Genomic DNA, 16,762 nt, shown 5'->3' on the forward strand with positions numbered 1-16,762 from the left:
CGAGTTTCGATTGTTGATTCACCTCGTGCATGGTTTTTTTGTTTTTGTTTTTCTTTGTTGATAAGAACCTCGTGTATGGATTGGAGCACCCATTACGCTTGCGCCTGAACTCCTTCCTAGCTGGTCTGCACTGCATTTCATCAAGCACAAGACAGCATCCACAAGAGACAGATCTCTCAATCTGTCGTACACCCTCATCATCCCCAATTCCCCACAAGCTAGGACCACTTGCCAGGAAGGACGCAGTCACGCAGTTGATGAGAGTTTTCATTTTTAGGATGGCCAGCCACATTCTGGGACTTTTAGCACACAAAAACTGTCTCTGTGCAGTATAAAATCCACAAAGCCTCCGAGATCAAGGACCCTTAAGTCTTGCACATTACCCATGTTGATAGCACCACATGCTGATGTAGCTGTTGTGCTTACTGCCAAGCAAAGAGAGACACTGAAAGGAAACAATAAATGGCTCGAAAAAAGGAGAACCTGCCCTCAGCATGCCCAATTGCCAGCACCCACCTTTGCAAGGGCAAACAAAAGGCAGGTCGGATATGGGAACGGGAAAGGCCCGGATCAGATTTCAGGAGCAGCATCAAGAGAGACACGAGACCAAAGCTAGTTTTTTTATTCGCACTTCAAGATTCTCTCTAAGCAATCATATATCCCGATAAAGGAATCCAAGAACCTATCAATCGGCCGCAGCAAAGGCGCAACAGTGTTATCGTCGTCATGTGTTCAATCATCACCCACTTATACACCAAAAAATATCGCAAAGAGATGCTAGCACAATTACCAGATCATGTGCCAGATCTGCTAGATGGAGAGGGGGGGGGGGGGGGGGGAAGAAGATGTTTCTAACCAAACCTTTTTAGAACAATGGAAATTGGCTAGGAAGTGTGCCTGTACTTGACATATGATCTTTTACAAAATCATTTTTACACACATTTTTTCTCTCTCGTTATGCTATCATCGCTGAAAGTAAAGAACATCAAAGAACAGGAAGGGGAAAAAACCTTAATTTGCAGTAAGGAGCAGGTTGAGGATGATGACTGATGGACAGGACACTCAAAAATGGCTTGAAGAACATCAACAAGTGACCTTAATTGCGGCAACGGCAGCGACAATGGATGCGGACGATGGGATGACGGATCGAACATCCAAATTGGCTCCGGAGAGCTTCCCAAGATGCAGAGTGAATTACCTTCACACCTCGGTTCTGTCCAACCAAGGATACAACTGACATGATGACGGATCGGAGTCGCCACAGCCTGCAGCCAAGGCCGAATTGAGATCCATAGCAGTTCCAATCCGAAATGGTGGTCATGACGGGGGAGGAGCGGCAAGGGGCTGAGGCTGTGGCCCGGCGACAAACGGGTGCTGCAGCAGCTGTGCGGCCGTGAGCCTCCTGGCCGGGTTCTTCTGCAGGCAGCAGCTGATGAATCCCCTGAACTCGGGCGAGGCGGTGGGCGGCGGCTCCGGCGGATCGGAGTAGCAGATGGCGACCATGAGCGCGGCCCAGTCCCCCTGCTTGCCGAGGTTCTCCCCGAAGGGGAACCTGCCGAGGTAGAACTCGAGAATGCTGAGTCCGAAGCTCCAGATGTCGCCGGCGTACCCGTCGTAGTTGCCGTCGTTGAGGTCGGTGTTGATCCGCTCGGGGCTCATGTAGGCGATGGTGCCGACGGAGGAGTTGCAGGGGTCCATGGTCTGGTTGAGGATCCGTCCCACGCCGAAGTCGGCGATCTTGACGCGGCGCGCGGCGTCGATGAGGAGGTTGGAGGGCTTGATGTCGCGGTGCACGATGTGGCGGCGGTGGAGGTAGGCGATCCCGGAGAGCACCTGGCGCGCGACGTCGGCGAGGAACGGCTCGGCGGCGATGCGGCGGCCGTCGAGGGAGCCGCCGTCCATGTACTCGAGCAGGATCTGGAGCTCCCCGCCGCGCTCGTACATGCCATGGCAGCGCACCACGGAGGGGTGGTCCGCGGCGCGGAGGATCGCGATCTCGCGCGCGATCTGGCGCCGCACCGCGTCGTCGTGGTTCCCGTAGAGCACCTTGAGCGCGTAGGGCCGGCCCGTCCCGCGGTGGCGCACCAGCCAGACGGTCCCGCCGGCGCCGCTGCCGACGCGGCGGACGCGCTCCAGCTCCGCGAGCGGGGGCGGCTGCTGCTGCTGCTGCGCCGGCGCCGCCACCCCCGCGGCGGGGGCCCCGGCGGGGGCGGAGGAGGAAGGGGGCGGGAGCGGGAGCGGGACGGCGAGGGAGGTGGCGACCTCGCGCTGGGGCATGGGGAGGGTGAGATCCGGGCGGCGGCGCGCGCGGCCCGGCGTGCCGGGCTGCTGCTGCGGCTGGGTAGGGAGGCCGCCCGGGCGCATGGCGTCGGCGCGGGAGGGTGCCTCTCGCGGTCTCGCTCTGGCGGTGGCGCGGGGCGGGAGGTGGGTGGAGTTCGTTAGCAGGGTGGTGGTGGTGGCGGCGACGTCTCGCTCTCGCCGCTGCCCCCTCGGGGTTTGTCGCGTCTCGCTCCGGTGCGCGTTTATTGGAGCACAGCCTGGTCGGGTTGGGGAACGGGGAGGGGAGGGGAGGGGGAGCACGAGGCGGGCGACGACCTACCTCGCCTGACGGCAAGACAACAGCTGGAGTAGCAAGCACCAGCCAGACGACGACGAATCGGACGGAGCCGGGCGGCGGCGATGCGATGCGATGCCGAGTTGGAGTTGATGAACGGCACGCACCGTGGCGTGCTCATTTTCTTGTTTTTTAAACCAACCGGCAGGAGAGCTGCCTGAAGAAGAGCGAACAAAATTATTTACATACCTCACACATATAAAAAAAATAAGAGATGCTAGATGCTTAGCTCCCGCTACAGCTAAAAAGATGCCTCATCCTTAATTTTCTGTAAAATTATTGGGTTAGATAATTCTTTATACTAAAAAATTCTCGTATTTAACTAGGATGCGCAAGCTCTTTGTAGAGGCGTTTGGGGCAGCTGGCGTGCTCATCTTCACTTGCTGCCGCCGCATCGTGACAATTTTTGATGCATTGACCTACTCACCAACCTCAGTGGATGTGAATGGGAATATGGGATGGGATACACGACCTGTCCTGCCGCCCGTACAAACGTGCTTACTGTACGAGGTACTCCAGTCCTACTAGTACTTTCTACTTAGGGCATCGGATGTTTAGACACTGTATTAAATATAGATTAATTATAAAACTAATTATATAAATAGGGGCTAATTTAAGAGATGAATTCATTGAACCTAGTTAGTCTATTATGATTTGACCATATTATGCTACAGTAAATATATGCTAATGATGGATTAATTAGACTTGATAAATTCGTCTCGTGAATTTGCCTCCATTTATGCAATTGATTTTGTAATTAGCTTTTATTTAATACTCTTAATTAGTGTCAAACATCCGATATGACGGAATTAAATTTTAGTCCGGCGGATCAAATAGACCCTTAGACACTCAGATAGATTAAAATATATTTAGACTGACAAAGTTCCTATAAAGATTGACAAATATACTAGGACTTTCGTTAGGATGGTTTTGGAAGATGCATCATCCATAGAATAACAAAAGGTTAAATATGCATGGAGTAACCATGGTCATCTTATCAACGAACATATCATCTACTACTAAAAGAATAATTAGTAAAAGAAATACGAAAGCTGGAGACTTGTTTGGTTGCACGTACTATTTCGCAAGAGCAATGAACCGTGCTTCAAGAAAATTGGTTGAATCACCATTCAGAATTATCCCTACATGCTAACATGCACCATCTGGTGCATCCAACCAAACACACGGTAAAACTGAACCGCACAACAGGTTTTGCTTTTGTGAAGTAGAGAAATGTATGTGGCGTGTGTGGCCACGTATCAAATGATTGCCCACGAGATCAAATTTGTCCAGTAACTTTTTGTTTAGCACTACAAACAGAGCAACGTGTGAGTGCTTAATGGATGTAAATCGATTTGATGAGAGAAGTAGGTACCAATACCAAGAACCTGGCCGGCATAAACAGAAGCGTGACACACCAGATACACCATGTCCACTCACAGCACGTGCTCCAAGTTCAAATCATCAGTTAGTGCCGAACAAAGGAAAAGCGGTGGAAGACGGGCGATGTGCCAAAAGAGGCTACAAACATCATGGCCGAGCTCTTTCACACCACGTGCGACAAAGAAATATGCGGCCTGTGCACGCACACGTTCAGCCAAATGGCAGGGATCAATGGACTCAAGAACCTGTCTGCCTCGCTTTGCAGTTTCTAACACGGGGATAATGGGATGTCCTCACTCTTCAGGGTGACCATCTGCTTCAAAAGTGCTATAGGAAGTTAGGAACACGACCCTGACCATGCAATGGCGGTCATCACTAGCGAAACTGCGACACTTCCGTCACCCTAATCACAGATTCAACGGGGATAATCCAAATTCAGTGTACTGGGTTACTTCAGTGATGACGTCAAGCCATTAAGGTGACGTCATGGATGAGCATATGCAAGTATGCAACAGCTTTGAGCCTGGATTTCCTGGGTTATTAAATCAGAGGAGCAGGTAACTTTTTTTTTTGGACCGGGATAACTTGTGTTAACCCTTACATTAATAATTTACTAAGTTCCTCACCCACTCAACTCACACGGCAACCCGAGTAGACGACATAAGAACAGACAGCAGGACCAACTCATCATACCGCGTCCAAGGGGCTGAGTTGTTACCTGCCAACGAGAGACATGGATGGGCATGCAGGTTCGGACGCACCATGACCCAGGCTTGGAGCTAACGTTAGCAGCCATGAAGATCGCCTCCTTTTACCAATCCACTCATTGCTATTTGCTACAAGCAACGGCAACAGAAGAAGATGGCCAGTTTAACAGTTATCAGATTTCTCCGGCAACTTGAAACCTGATATGACATGAGTGGTAATGGAGCGAGAACTGTTGCTGATAAGTCAACTTAAATCAACAATGTAGCAGATGCCTGCTCTGAAGTTTCATCCTGTAAGAACAACATGTAACACATTGTTAGACTTGAGGTACGCGGATAACTTTAAATTGAGGGTAACATTTTCTTAAAAAAAATATTATTGCAGTGAAAATGGATGCAGGAGTCTGAATATTGAAATGTTGGCCAATTAAAGCCATATGCCGAACCAGCTTGTTAACTAAAACGAGCTGCAGCTTTGCACATACTGACATACACTTCAAGTACACACTTACCTCTAAAGACTATTGTCTGCAGGCTAGTAAGTAGCTTATATTTCATTTCAGATGCGCAAGCATACATTTAAAATGCACTATCAAGAAATCACTTTGTGAATATATAAAATGAAAGAAAAAAAATCACTTTGTCAAAGTGCATGTATGAGTTCCTGATAGAACTAAGTAACCTGGTAATGAACATATTTCAGTAAGTGTAGATATAGTATGTCTAGAAGTAATGCAAAATGTCAGATGAAGTGCCTCGCTATGTGGACAAATAATTTTTCCTTGGGTGCATACGCCACAACCAAATCTAGCATAATAACTTAATGAGTGATTTGGCATCCAAGCGCCTAATGTTAACTGAAAGTTGCAGATGGAAAGCAAACACTATCAGCTGTTAGAAATCCAACATATTGCAGATAGGTACAAATGATATGAATACTCCAATACAATGAATCAAAAGGAAACAGTACACATAAAGAACATTGAAAGATTGTTAAAGACTTGGCACAGTACTGTGCTGTACTTACTTGTACAATTGTAGCCTTCAATGTTATCTTAATCAAAGCCCATATGAGTATCTCCATTGATCGCACGCCGAACATTTGTCAAGCTTAGTGCTGTTCTCTAGAGTACAAAATTTACAAGACCAAGTTGCGTACTTTGCCTTTGCAATTTTAGGTTTTTCCGTACCACAAACTTCACATATTGGTGCCAAAGGCTGCAGAAGTTCATATTTCAGTAATGTGTTAGAGAAAAACATATTAATAACTAGAATTAGAGTGCGTAGTACAAGAATGTGGAAGGAGTGAATACTAGATGTAAAAGCAAACCAGGAAATGCCCAAAAAAAATGAAAAGAAATATAGTTAAGCATGAAAAGGAGACTACATGATAATGTTTTGAAGGGAAGAAAAGAAACTTTCAACACTTGGGAAGAATGAAACTTTGTTGGTGCTTGTTGTGGTAGTTTAAGTTTGAATTTGGCTTCAATACAGTCGTACTACATCTAGGTGATGACTGATACACTAGTCTACTGGCTTTTAACTTTTAAGTCAAACCTGCAGGTAGAAACAGTCTCCAGGTATCACAAGCAGCAGAGATCTCAAGACTAAAGAGGCATATAGTTACCATGAGGTTCAACACTACTATACTAGCCATGAATATTTTACATGTCAATTTGCTATGAATGAAGAAACTACTTACAGGAATTGCAAGCCATTATGGCACTTCAATATACCCATTAAATTTGATTACTATGGTGTGATTAGCAAATTGTTATTAGCTCAAGAAATAAACAAGAAGACCTAGGAGGAACTCTGTATCTTTGCAGTAATAATAAGAAAGATGCCAAAAGTTATATGTTGGGCTGTACATCCATGCCTACATAGCTTGGCTCAGTAACACAACCTCCACATTAAATATGCATCTGAAGTGTGAATATCCCTTGTGTAATCTAAACAGCTAAGGGTTATGGTGTTAAATTGGTTCAGTTGTACAGAGATAGGTGAATTTCAAAGATAAAACTTATATTGATCAGAATGAAAAAAGGCCCAGTGGGAAACTCCTAGTCTCCTACTATGACATATAAGAGATTTCTGCTATATAATCTCTGCGTATAGTAAAAGATGGTGACGCAATACATGCAGAGATTCACAGTTTTATAGGTCAAATGGATAGTAGGCACTTATATGAACAGTGTTACAAAACAAAGTGGAATAGAAATCTTGCCTCATTTAGAAGAGTGCAAGCACCACATTCCCACTTTGAATCATCGCCTGCATCACTTGTTGTCCTAAAAGATGAGGAACCATCTCGTGGTGCTGTGTGAATTACAGACGAAGCGCTGGATTCTGCAAAAGTGTTGGAACAGCTACCCTTTGTGGTTTTTCCATCCATTGCTGTCAAGTTAGGTGGTTCTTTAAGAATAATAACGTCATCCGAATCATCAATACCAGATTGATCATGGGATCCACACCACAAATCATCATGCATTCTCCTTTCAGCTGCCATTGCAGCAGCTTGTACTGGACTAAGCACACTCATAATGTAATTGTTTCCACCCAACTTTGTTGGTCCAGATGGCAATAGAGCTCCATTCCTTGCCCGCTTCTGTGCAGCAGCAGCCGTAGCTTGTCGAAGAGATGGCGGCAGCGGATGTATTGTAAATCCACCCAGTCGCCTTCCTGTACCATCGAACCCTTGTCCTGTTCCAGTGATACCCTTCGAAACAAGTTCGTCGCATTCCTATCATTTTTCATAAGCAATGGAAGAAAGCCTCATTGTTAATAATAAGGCACCATATGAAGAAAACTAAAATTGCATGCAACGCCACAAAATTTACGCAGGAAATTACAAATGGCTATATTAGGTGTGCTTGTCAGATATGACATGGAATTCAGGCAAATACAATAAAAAACACAACTCAAAATCCTACAAAATCCAGCAAATACAAGCTTGATTAAAGATCAGTTTAGTAGAATGCAGTTCTGGAAAATAAGATGAGTTGGTTTTCTTTTATGGTAGGGATTTTCACACAATTAAAAGTCCATTTCCTACCCTCCTTTTGCACTATTGTTTGGTAAACAAAGGAAAAATCCCCCCTCCCCCCCCCCCCCAAAAGTCCGAACATCTCCATTTTAGTGTATAAGACGGTACGAAGTAAATAACAGAGCTCTCCATCTATGATGCGTGTGAAGTAATAATCCTATTCACTAACAGGGACCATGATGTTCTCATCAAATTATGTTTGGATATGTACAGAACAAAACAGGTTCCATCCATTTTAACTTTGGTGATCATAGTAAGACATCCAAGCAAACATCACTCTATGATGGATGTTATAAAACTCAAACTCACTTTAATTACCTAACTACGGCATGGTTACAAGTATAACATTGAGAGAAGGAAATTTAATATATATGCAACTACAGATCATTCGGTCAGGGGCGAGATTGTCGTGGAGTTGAATAAGCCAAGCAATCCCTTCGCTTGTACACAGCACTCCAAGTCTAAACATCAAAATGCACAGCAAGCCACGCACCTTGCGGAGTTCGTCCCAGAGCTTGTAGAACTGCGCGTCGTGGGGCCCGCGCTCGTTGTGGCAGAGTTCGTGGAGCATGGTGTCGAGCACCTCCTCGTAGGGGATGAAGTCGAGGTCGCGGCCGTCGCGCCGCAGCCGCAGCTTGACCTCGATGCCCTTGCCGACGTTGAGCCCCAGCAGCCTGGGGCTCCGTGGCCTGAGCAAACAGACACACATACACACACGGGGTCCATCAATCGATCGATCAATCCGGGGCGAGGATGCTAGGGTTAGAGTTCGTGGGCGAGTGGGGCGCTTACGAGAACTCGGAGAGGACCTTGACGCGCCACTTGCGGCGGCGCATGATGGGCTGGACCTGCTTGGCGATGCGGTCGAGGAGCGCGCGGGCGGCGGGCGCGTCGGGCTTCCTCTTGAGTTCCCGGACTTCCCAGACCTTGTGCAGGTCGCCCACCTCCATCGCCGCCGCCGCCGATGATTCACGCCGACGGGGCGCGGTTTGAAATTGATTGGGGGGGCGGAAAGGCGAGCGAGCGGGAGGCGTGGGCGCGCGGCGGCGTTTATGCAGGAGCCGCAAGACCGGAAGAGCCAAGAGGCCCGCGTGAGGAGGCGGGGGAGATTCGATTGCGCTGGGGCTCGAGGGAATTTTGGGGACGAGTTTTGAAGTAGGGAAAGAGAGAACATGCTTTGGACTTCGATTTTGTGAATTTATCATGGCAAAATAACGATCGGGAGGATTGTTTGGTGAATTGATGATATGAAATGTGGATTTGGCGGTTTTCTTATTGAATGTGCACATATTACCACGTAAAGTAAAGTATCAAAGATTAATTATTATGCTAGGGATATTTGATATGAGGAGCGAGGTGTTCATCATCATCTCGCTTTCTTAGTGTTTTTTTCTGTTTGATTTGAGAAATAGAATTGATTGATCTATTATCACCTAATTTCTATAGAAAAAAATTTGCATAATCTCCCAACTATTCATGGTGGACTACTTCACGCTCCAAACTATAAAACCGAATATTCTACCTCTAAATAATCCCTCAAGTGGTTCCGGAAGGTGGTTTTGTTATAGTGGCACGGTTTTATTTTTTTTCTTTTTTTATTTATTTCCACTAAATATTTGAAAAATTATAGTAAATTATAGAAAATTTATAAAATAAAAATTCTAATTTTATTGGACTCCACATCAGTAGATCTAAACAGTGAAGACATAATATGGTATGCTTTAGTACAAAATTTTTGCTGTAGCTTTATATTTATATTTTTTATAATTAATTAAAATAATTTATAACTGCAGCTTCTATAGTCCAATTATGGTAAAAATTTCATACTCATTGGATTATATATATATATATATAACTTAATTATAGATAAAGCATAGATTCGGAGTATAGATTTTAGTTACAAGACCATTGGGGCTTCATATGAAAGGCTACAAAAGGCAGCGTTCGCCAATAAACACAAGAGGTCGGGCTCGCTTTCATGACCGATGTCTTCCTTTCCTTTGTTCAGATTGCAACATTTTTGCGTTGTCACTTGCTGGTATTGGAGCGTTTACCAAACATGCCGATTTGACAAGCAGTAGGAGATCAGCCGTTTGAGCGTTTACCAAACATGCAGATTTGTACGAAGTTCAACTAGCCGTCCTAGCTCAGTCGGTAGAGCGCACGGCTTTTAACCGTGTGGTCGTGGGTTCGAATCCCACGGACGGCGCTTTTTATTATGTATGATTTTTCCTCTTTGGATTTGGATTTTGCAAACGCACCCGGTTCGAATGTTATTTTTCCTCTTTCAAATTTTGCACATACCAGTTCGAATGATTAATTTTTTCCAATATGCTCCCATCGGTTTTGCAAAATGTTTTCCATCCACCGTTGTCAAGTTAGGAATAGATATTTTTTCCATCTCTTTTTTTCAAGCGTCCACCGATGCCGATCGGATGGAGTACATGGATACTAGTTTTTATATCTCAACACGTGGTAACGCACGAGGATTTATACAAATTGGATGAACTCTGCCAACAACGAGCCTTTATTTTCAGTTAGTTCTTCACGAGAGCGCTTCGCGTCCGGTATCCTTTCGTCTTTCCGATCTCGAACTCGAAGGGATAACCTCCGCCGATCCCATGCATGCACACAGGCACACAGCCCTGCAAGACGCCCTGCTGGATTGGATGGGTTCTGTAAGCTTGTCGCTGTTTTATCCATGGCAGCAGCAGCAACCGGCACTGCACTTCTGGTGAAAACGTACGCCGTCTCCTGCGTCACTTGGGAAATGACAGTGAGGCCATGTGTCACGTGCGTGAGCGCGGGTGAAACGCGCATGTACGATAGATACGTCGTTCCAAAACAAAAATGAAAATAAAAACGTGCATGTTCGTTTTTCAAGCAAAGCAGGCGCGGCCGGCCGGCAGACGAAGGGAAACACGAGAGCAGCAAGAGGGCAGAGCCTAGCTCTCTGTCCACGTACGTGCCTGTCCACGTGCTGCTTTCACTTCACTTTCACTAGTTCCCTGCCCCCGGCCCGCATCTGCCAACCGGTTGTGAGGCAGCAGCAGGTTGGCTAGAGTTGCGTAGCACTATGGCAGGCCGCAGGAGTCGCGGAAACACGTACGCATGCATCTGGTGTAGCCTTTGTCTACGAGTGTTGTACACGACTACACGCTCGTGAAAAAGCGTGTATATGCATCACCCGGCCGGCTCCGGTCGTCGTTCACCGCCGGCGGCATCCGTGCACGAGGGCGGGGCCTCCTCGTCAGCGTACCTCGCGTACGTTGCCGAGGCACGGTGACTGACTCCAGTGGAGTCTACACGCGGCGTGTGCGTGCGTCGATCGACGACCGATCGGCCCTCCAGCTCGTTATGCATGTCCCTGACGTTGAGGTGACCTCAGCGTGTATACACCCCCTCCAAAGCCCAAGGAGCTGAGGGTCACGTCATCACAGGCCCCCTCGCTCGATCTCGCAGAGCCGTCGCCCTCTGAGTGAAGATCGCAGTCACGGGAACGCCAGCGCCACAGATGGCGACGACGCGTATACGTAGGCGTAGCCTGGCCAGTGGCGGTGCCACTCCACCACCGCCGCTTGCCTACCGCACCGCCAGTACTCCTCCCGCCGCCGCCGCCGCACTGATGATTCTCCTCGCCGTCGGCGGTGGTGCGCTCCATGTCGGCGCGGCGTCCGCCGCCTCGTCGCGCGCCGGTGCCGATCCGCGTCGGGGTGATACTGGACCTGGCGACGGCGCTGGGCAAGAAGAGCCTGCTCAGCCTGGAGATGACGCTGGAGGACTTCTACGCCGCGCACCCGGTCCGAGACAAGTTGCAGATAGTCGTAGATCCAAACGATTAGTTTCTGAAACATCCAGTAGCGATTCCAGTAGATAATGCCGTGGCGTATTCTTCCAAGGAACTGGATTGGATGGCTAGTTGCCGGCTACATTAAGAAGTATACATCGGTTGATCACAGCCTGTGAAGGCTCGCCTCCCATCTCTAAAGGAGAAAGGGGAAAACTAGAAGAAAAGAAGAACATATAGAGGGTTCTTCTATTGGGGTCGGGGAGTCATGAATAATACGGAACTAGGTTCCAAGGGTATTCCCGAAATTAACGTTGTCACAAATCACCATACGGATGCGCAGGTTACTTTGATGTTGTTAATTGAAAAATCCAGCATTCTGATGGAAATTCTTTATCTTTTATTTCCTGACTGTAAATCCGAATTCCAGACATTTCGCCCCTTTCACTGCCACTGATTGGCTTGTGACTTGTGAGGTAGTACCGTGCTTTATCTGTTAGCTTTTGCTTGTTCTTTCACCATGTACTTGACTCGTCTTCGGATTTGTGTAACTTTATTTGTTACTGGCATTCAAAGTTTGAGCTTGTATGCTGCAATTTGGTTGTTATGAACTTCTAATTTATGAGATCTATTGCTTTCTTTACTGGGTGATTGATCCCCACATGGCCCCGACGGGGTTCGGGGATCCGGCGGGAACGGGGCCGGGGCAAATTTTTCCCCGGTTATGATTTCGGGGCCGGGCCGGGGAACGCAGATCGGGTATCGGGGTGGGGACGGGGGCGTTCCCCTCGCCCCGCCCCGCCCCGTTGCCATACGCCTCTTGCTACTGATTTATATATTTACATATTTTTCAAAATACTAGATATCATCAGAGTTTTTTACCATGGATTTAGTTCCATGGTTTGCTAGTTTTCGTCGCTCTAGTCTGAATGTGCCATATTTGATGAAAGATTTATGAAGTTGAGTTTTTTTTTGTCTTGCAGCTTTAGATCTCATCTGTAATGGAAATGTCACCATAGTTATCGGTCCTCGGAACATTTTACAAGCTGAATTCATAATGTATCTTGCCAACAAGACTAAGGTTCCTGTTATCAGTTTCTCAGCAACAAGGGATGCAGTCACTCAGTATCATGTCCCATACTTTGTTCGTGCTTGTGTCAAGGACTCCTTCCAGGCAGCTTCAATTGCTGCATTTGTTAAGGCATATGGCTAGACAAATGTTGTCATTTGTCTATGAGGACAACGATTATGGTGTGGCCGTGTGGGCATCCTCCCTTCCATTACTGATGCCCTTCAAAGTGTCGAGACGCATGTCATTTACCGTTCTGCCATTCCTGCTTCTTCACCAAATAATCTCATTGATTTGGGACTATATAAGCTCATGACCATGCAGACACGTGTCTTCATTGTTCATATGTTGCCAGCTCGTGCTTCCCGTTTCTTTGCTCGAGCTTCAGTAGCCGGCATGATGACTGAAGGGTATGTCTGGATTGTCACAGATAATGTTGGCATCAGCCTTGATGTACTTCCCCAACATACCATTGAAACCATGCAAGGTGTTGTCGGTTTCCGGCCATATGTAGCAAAGTCTGCTAGGAACATGGACTTCATGGGTCGATTTTCTGCACGACTCGGAGCCAAATACCATCAACATCCTAATATAAGAATGGCAAGACCCACTATCTACCAATACTGGGCGTATGATGTGGCATGGGCAGTTGCAATTGCAACTGAAAGGTAAAGGGAGTCAGATTTTCAGATATAGGCTTTCAGAAGCCAGAAGATGTGAACAAGAGCTTAATAGATACTCTCCTACCATCTCCTGTTGGGCCAGAACTCCTCAGTGCCATTTTGGAAACAGACTTTGATGGATTGGCTGGGAGATTCACACTTGTGGATAGGCATATGCAAGTTCCTGTTTATGAGGTTGTCAATGTGATTGGAGATTAAGCAAAGGGCATTGGGTTTTGGAGCCCAGCTTCTGGACTGTCGAGGATTCTAAACTCAAGCACAAGCCATGGCCAAACTAAATTTAGCATAGGCGCAGGTGAAATCCAGTGGCCAGGAGGTTCAAAAATAGTGCCCAAAGGTTGGGACTTACCAGTGAACGGAAAAATATTCCGGATTGGTGTCCCTATAAGACATGACTTTAAACTTTTTGTGAGTGTTGATACTATTCCTGGCACCAATACAGTAAGTGTCAGTGGCTACAGCATTGATGTCTTTGAGGCTGCTGTGAAGAAACTCCCATATGTTCTTCGCTATAATTACATTCCATTTGATTGTGCAAATTCTTATGACAAGCTGGTAGCCAGGGTGTACCTCAAGGTCAGTCCTTTCGATAGTATATCTAACCTTTCGCCTTTCTAGTTGTTACTGGTTTCGAAATAATTGTTCATTCCATATTTACTTGCTTCCTTTTGCATGTTTTCCTTGGTGTATGGCAGGAAATTGATGCAGCAGTGGGTGACGTGACAATTATTGCTAACCGAGCTACAGATGTGGACTTCACAATGCCATACACAGAGTCTGGCGTGTCAATGCTTGTACTATCCAAGAACAATGATAAACTATCCATGTGGATCTTCTTACAGCCACTAACAAATGACCTCTGGATTGCTACTACAGTATTTATCTTTTTCACCGGCCTAGTTGTATGGATGAGTGAATTTCCTTCAAATGATGAATTCCGAGGGTCAAGATTAAGACAGTTCAGCACCGTTTTCTACTTTATATTCTCCACTTTGACCTTCTCTCATGGTATGTGGTCACAGCCATCCTTTTTCTTCATAGCATTCATCAATCAAAAGTACAAAACTGCATGCATCTATATGACTCTGAACTTGAGCTTAACAATATGATTTACCTTCTAAGTGTATGGTTTGACTTCAGTAACAATATTCATTTATTTATGCTTTTTGACAGACCAAATTATCAGGCGCCTTCTGTCGAAAGTTCTTGCGGTGATTTGGTGCTTTGTAGTGCTAACTCTAGTTCAGAGTTATACAGCAAGCTTGTCATCATTGCTAACTGCGAAGAGGCTCCAACCTTCAGTGACTGATCCGAGTCAACTCTTGCGCAACGGCGATTATGTCAGATACCAGAATGGATCATTTGTGCTCGCGAAGCTTAAGCACCTCAAGTTCGATGAGCGCAAGATAAAGGTGTTTAGCACGCCAGAGGAATATGCAAAGGCATTGAGGGCAGGATCAAACAATGGAGGGGTGTCAGCTATCTTTGATGAGCTCCCCCTATATAAATACTTTCCTCGTGCAGTATGGATCAGAGTTCCAAATAGTTGGTCACATCGACAGTGCTGCAGGATTTGGTTTTGTAAGCTCCTTGCGCCTATCCTTCTGTTGACCATACGATCTCCTGGCCATGCTCACGTGACTGTTTATATCATGTGTTACATGTCTGCAGGTTTTCCCTAGAGGCTCTCCATTGGTGCCTGACCTTTCAAGGGCCATCTTGGACTTAAGAGAGGGGCACGAAGGGTTTGCAATACAGCAGAAATGGTTCGGGGATGCAACTCCTTCACTCGATTTCGATTATGGTGGTCGTGACACTGATTCCGCTCGTCTCAGCTTAAAAAGCTTCGCAGGCCTCTTCATCATCAATGGCTTTGTGCTAGTAATCGTTCTGGTAGCTTTGATTAAGATAATTTTGGCCTACCGGAACCATTCCCATGTTATTAATGGAGAAACTTTTGGTGACGAGGAACAAGAACCATTGCAGAATGACATGGCCACGGACTCTGTACCTGCTGAGTCACTCCAGGTTGAGACTATTGGTGACATCGGGCATCAACAACTGCAGAATGGCTTGGCCATCGACTCTGTGCCTGCTGAATCACTCGAAGTTGAGACGAGGACCAGCTAGAACATTAGCGGTTATCGTCAGGTTGCTTTCTATAGGTTCTATCCTAAGAACAATGTAGTCGGTCCAGTATGTTAGAAATCTAGGCAATTTTCGGTATATTTTAATTCCAAATATTAATATCAATTTCATGATATAAATGAGTGATAAGGTGTGTACAATATATGTGCACGTGTTCATGTTATTCTTATTAATAAGCATGAACAAAGAATTAAACCAGAGTAGGTTTAGTAAGTACTCCAAGGCGGGACCAGTGCCGGAGGCACCGGTTGCGCCGTTACCAGCTGGAATAGACATGCTATTCGACTGGCCTTGCTTGAAGTAGCCGAACTATGTCGTTGCAGGGAGATGTTCGCAGTGCAGTCCCACGAACGGTCACGCCGGAAGTAGACGAAGTAGTCGTTCGCACGAGCGTAGACGAAGGAGTCGTTCAGGGAGCGAGCAGTCGCGTCAAGACGCTCCCCAAAAACCTAATTGCCCGCGTCCCGTGCAGGACCTTCAGCGAGCAGAGGTTCCGGAGGCCCTGCTCTCGCTAGACCTGTGCGCGCAGTGCTAGCGATGGGGAAGGCAGAAAGCAGCTGAGGGAGAAGGGAGAGGTCTCCTGAAGAGGAATACCTGAATGAGAGCTTGAGATGAGTGAGGATGGGAGGAGAGGGTGCTGGCTTATATAGGCTCGAGATGCCTCAGGTTCAACGAACCTGGACGTCACGAATGGCTTTGATGAGCGGCAGTTAATGTGCCTTAATGTGCCTCAGATTCAACGAACCTGGACGTCACGAATGGCAGTTAATGTGCCTCAGGTTCAACGAACCTGGACGTCGTAAAGAGCCTTCAATGTAGTATCGACATTAACACTCTGTTTTAATGCTCTTTACTGCAAAAACGTTCTCATCTCAGCACATCACGCCGCACCGCACCGCACCGCACCGCACCGCCCGCCCGCCCGGCCGGCCGCGCCGCCTCGGCCTCGGCCACGGCCACGGCCACGGCCCGGCTCGGCGAGGCGAGCGAGCGCGCGCGCGCGCGGTTCACCGTCCTCCTCTTACCGGCTTCTCAAGCGGTGTACACGAAGTCCACCTTTTAAGTCGGTTGAGATCCTCCTCAATTCCCGGTACGGAATTAAGCATTGATTTCCTAGCATTAATAGTAGGCTTTAAATTCTTTTAATTGCAATAGAATGAATGGGCCAAGCCCATTATTCCAACAATCCCCACCAAGAAATTCAAGCCGCACTAGAAATGCCCTCATTCCCTCATTGATATACCAGTATTCGACAGAGACTGTTAAGTTGAACTTCCATCTAGGACAAAGGCTACACTTATTCACAACTGTGCAATGGACTATGC

The 16,762-nt window shown here is 46.9% G+C and overlaps 2 protein-coding genes, 1 non-coding gene and 1 pseudogene across 5 annotated transcripts; 2 read left to right on the forward strand and 2 right to left on the reverse strand.

Annotated features, from left to right (window-relative positions):
* Positions 1–1,183: 1,183 nt before the first annotated feature.
* Positions 1,184–2,496, reverse strand: LOC112888681 (mitogen-activated protein kinase kinase 5-like). The gene has a single exon (XM_025954967.1). It carries the CDS (start codon positions 2,362–2,364, stop codon positions 1,318–1,320), a length of 1,047 nt encoding a protein of 348 aa, XP_025810752.1. The 5' UTR covers positions 2,365–2,496; the 3' UTR covers positions 1,184–1,317.
* Positions 2,497–2,599: 103 nt separating this feature from the next.
* LOC112888682 (DNA-dependent metalloprotease WSS1) lies at positions 2,600–8,885 on the reverse strand. 3 transcript variants are annotated; one of them, XR_003227901.1, is made up of 6 exons: positions 8,543–8,885; positions 8,244–8,439; positions 6,932–7,447; positions 5,732–5,922; positions 4,716–4,995; positions 2,600–2,771 (listed from the first exon to the last, which is right to left on the reverse strand). XR_003227901.1 is itself a non-coding variant. In XM_025954968.1 (5 exons), the coding sequence occupies exons 1-4, from the start codon at positions 8,698–8,700 to the stop codon at positions 5,764–5,766; spliced, it is 1,029 nt and encodes a 342-aa protein (XP_025810753.1). In that variant the 5' UTR covers positions 8,701–8,885; the 3' UTR covers positions 4,503–4,995; positions 5,732–5,763. The 3 variants fall into 3 exon arrangements, 1 of the variants encoding a protein (XP_025810753.1); XR_003227900.1 differs by lacking the exon at positions 2,600–2,771 and adding an exon at positions 3,943–4,310; XM_025954968.1 differs by lacking the exon at positions 2,600–2,771 and having other exon boundaries at positions 4,503–4,995.
* A 1,001-nt stretch (positions 8,886–9,886) lies between these two features.
* Positions 9,887–9,959, forward strand: TRNAK-UUU. The gene has a single exon. It is a non-coding gene; the product is annotated as a tRNA-Lys (tRNA).
* Positions 9,960–11,409: 1,450 nt separating this feature from the next.
* Positions 11,410–15,419, forward strand: LOC112890592 (annotated as a pseudogene).
* Positions 15,420–16,762: the final 1,343 nt, after the last annotated feature.

Source organism: Panicum hallii, chromosome 4 (assembly GCF_002211085.1).
Source record: "Panicum hallii strain FIL2 chromosome 4, PHallii_v3.1, whole genome shotgun sequence".
NCBI classification, from domain to species: domain Eukaryota; kingdom Viridiplantae; phylum Streptophyta; class Magnoliopsida; order Poales; family Poaceae; genus Panicum; species Panicum hallii.